This window comes from Nicotiana tabacum, chromosome 14 (genome assembly GCF_000715075.1).
Source record: "Nicotiana tabacum cultivar K326 chromosome 14, ASM71507v2, whole genome shotgun sequence".
NCBI lineage: Eukaryota > Viridiplantae > Streptophyta > Magnoliopsida > Solanales > Solanaceae > Nicotiana > Nicotiana tabacum.
This window is the reverse complement of record NC_134093.1, coordinates 46,798,633-46,800,742: the sequence shown is the minus strand read 5'-3', so window position 1 is coordinate 46,800,742 and position 2,110 is coordinate 46,798,633. Positions and strand designations below refer to the sequence as shown.

The window sequence follows — 2,110 nt, the reverse complement described above, 5'->3', positions numbered from 1 at the left end:
GTTCCCAATGTGGATGATTTGAGGGAGTTTATTCTTAAGGAGGCTCATAGTTTGCGGTATTTATTCATCCAGATGCTACGAAGATGTACTGTGATTTGAAACAACATTACTAGTAGCTTTGGATGAAGAAGGACATTGTTGGATATGTTGGGCGATGTTTGAATTGTTAGCAGGTCAAGTATGAGTATTAGAGACTGTGTGGTTTGCTTCAAAAGATTGAGATATCAGAGTGGAAGTGGGAACGCATCACTATAGACCACGTTCATTGAGGAGATTTGACGTTGTTTGGGTCATTGTGGACAGACCGACCAAGTTTGTACATTTCATTCCAGCCATGACGTCCTACACTTTGGAGCAGTTGGCTAAGATCTACATTAGAGATATTGTCTGCTTGCATAGTGTTCCTATGTCTATCAACTCAGATCGAGGCACTCAATTTACTTCGCACTTCTAGAGAGCCATTTAGCGTGAGTTGGGCACGCAAATTTAGTTGAGTACTGAATTTCACCCTCATATGGATGGGCAGTCTGAGCGGCCATTCAAATTTTGGAGCATATATTGAAAGCCTGTGTTATTGATTTTGGAGGCCAGTGGGATCAGTTTCTACCATTGGCGAAGTTTGTATATAACAACAACTATTAGTCAAGCATCCAGATGACTTCATATGAGGCCTTATACTGGAGGCGATGTCGTTCGATGGTTGGTTGGTTTGAGCCTAGTGAGGATAGATTATTGTGCAAAGATTTGGTTCACGAAGCTTTAGAGAAGGTGAAATTGATTCAAGAGTGGTTTCGTACAACGTAGTTCAAGAAAAAGAGTTATACTGACAAGAAGGTTTGTCATGTGACTTTCATGAAGGGTGAGAAGGTTCTTCTCTGAGTTTCACCTGAAGGACATGATGAGATTTGGGAAAGAGGGCAAGTTGAGCCCTCTGTATATTGATCCCTCTGAGGTATTAGAGAGAGTTGGTGAGGTGGCCTACAGACTTGCTTTGCTACTCGGCTTGTCGGGAGTTCATCCAGTGTTTCATGTATCCATACTCCAGAAGTATTGTGAGGATCAGTCATATATATTAGATTTCATATTAGTACAATTGGATAAGAATCTGGCTTATGAGGAAGAGCCGGTGGCCATTTTGGACAGACAGGTTTGGAAGCTGAGGTCTAATGATATTGCATTAGTGAAGGTTCAGTGGAGAGGTCAACCAGTCGATGAGGCAACATGGGAGGCCGAACTTGATATGAAGAGCAGATATCCTCATCTTTTTGATATCCCATGTATGATTAGATTCTAAACTTGTTCAAGAACAAACGTTTATTTAAGAGGGAGAGAATGTAACAACCCAGATGTTTGTTTTATGTATTTGAGCCTCGTTCCCCTTTTTGATTCTTCCCATATGCTTAATTATTATTTAGTGACTTGCGGGGATGGTTGGTTTATTGTAAGGAATGTTTTGATGTTATTTGGAATACTTAGTTCCATTGTTGGAAGCTTAAGTTGTAAGAGTTGACGAAGAGTTGATTTTTGTGAAAACGACATTGGATTGGTGATTTGATAGTTATAACAGGTTTGTATGGTGATTTTAGACTTAGGCGTATGTTCGAATTTGGATTTGGAGGTTCATAGGATGTTTTAACTATATTTGCCAAAATTTAGCTTTGAGGGTTTGGAAAGTTCACAAGTTTGACCGAGAGTTGACTTTGATGGTATTGGGTTCATATTATTGCTTCGGAACTTGGGATGGGTTCATTTTGTCATTTGGAACTTGTTTGCAAAGTTTAGTTGCATGCCGAGTTGGTTAGATATGAATCAGATGCTTGGTTGTGAATTATTAAAGTTCTTGAACTTGAAGGCATGCAACATGAGTTTTGATACTTGATTCTTGGTTGTGGATGTTATTTTGATGATTTGAGCTTACGGGCGAATTCATGTGAGGTTTATATAGGTGGATGTTTGGAGTGGAGCCCGAGGGGCTAGTGTGAGTTTCAGATTGGTTTCAGATTGATTTTTGGAAGTTGGGGTTTTTGCTGGTGGAGCAGACATTGCATTTGCGATGTTCTGCCTGCATTTGCAAGGTCCGCATTTGCACTGTTGATCGCATTTGCGATGT

The 2,110-nt window shown here is 40.2% G+C and overlaps 1 protein-coding gene across 1 annotated transcript; it reads left to right on the top strand.

Moving 5' to 3' along the window:
- The first annotated feature begins 895 nt into the window (after nucleotides 1-895).
- LOC142168924 (uncharacterized) lies at nucleotides 896-1,294 on the top strand. The gene has a single exon (XM_075230100.1). It carries the CDS (start codon nucleotides 896-898, stop codon nucleotides 1,292-1,294), a length of 399 nt encoding a protein of 132 aa, XP_075086201.1.
- Nucleotides 1,295-2,110: the final 816 nt, after the last annotated feature.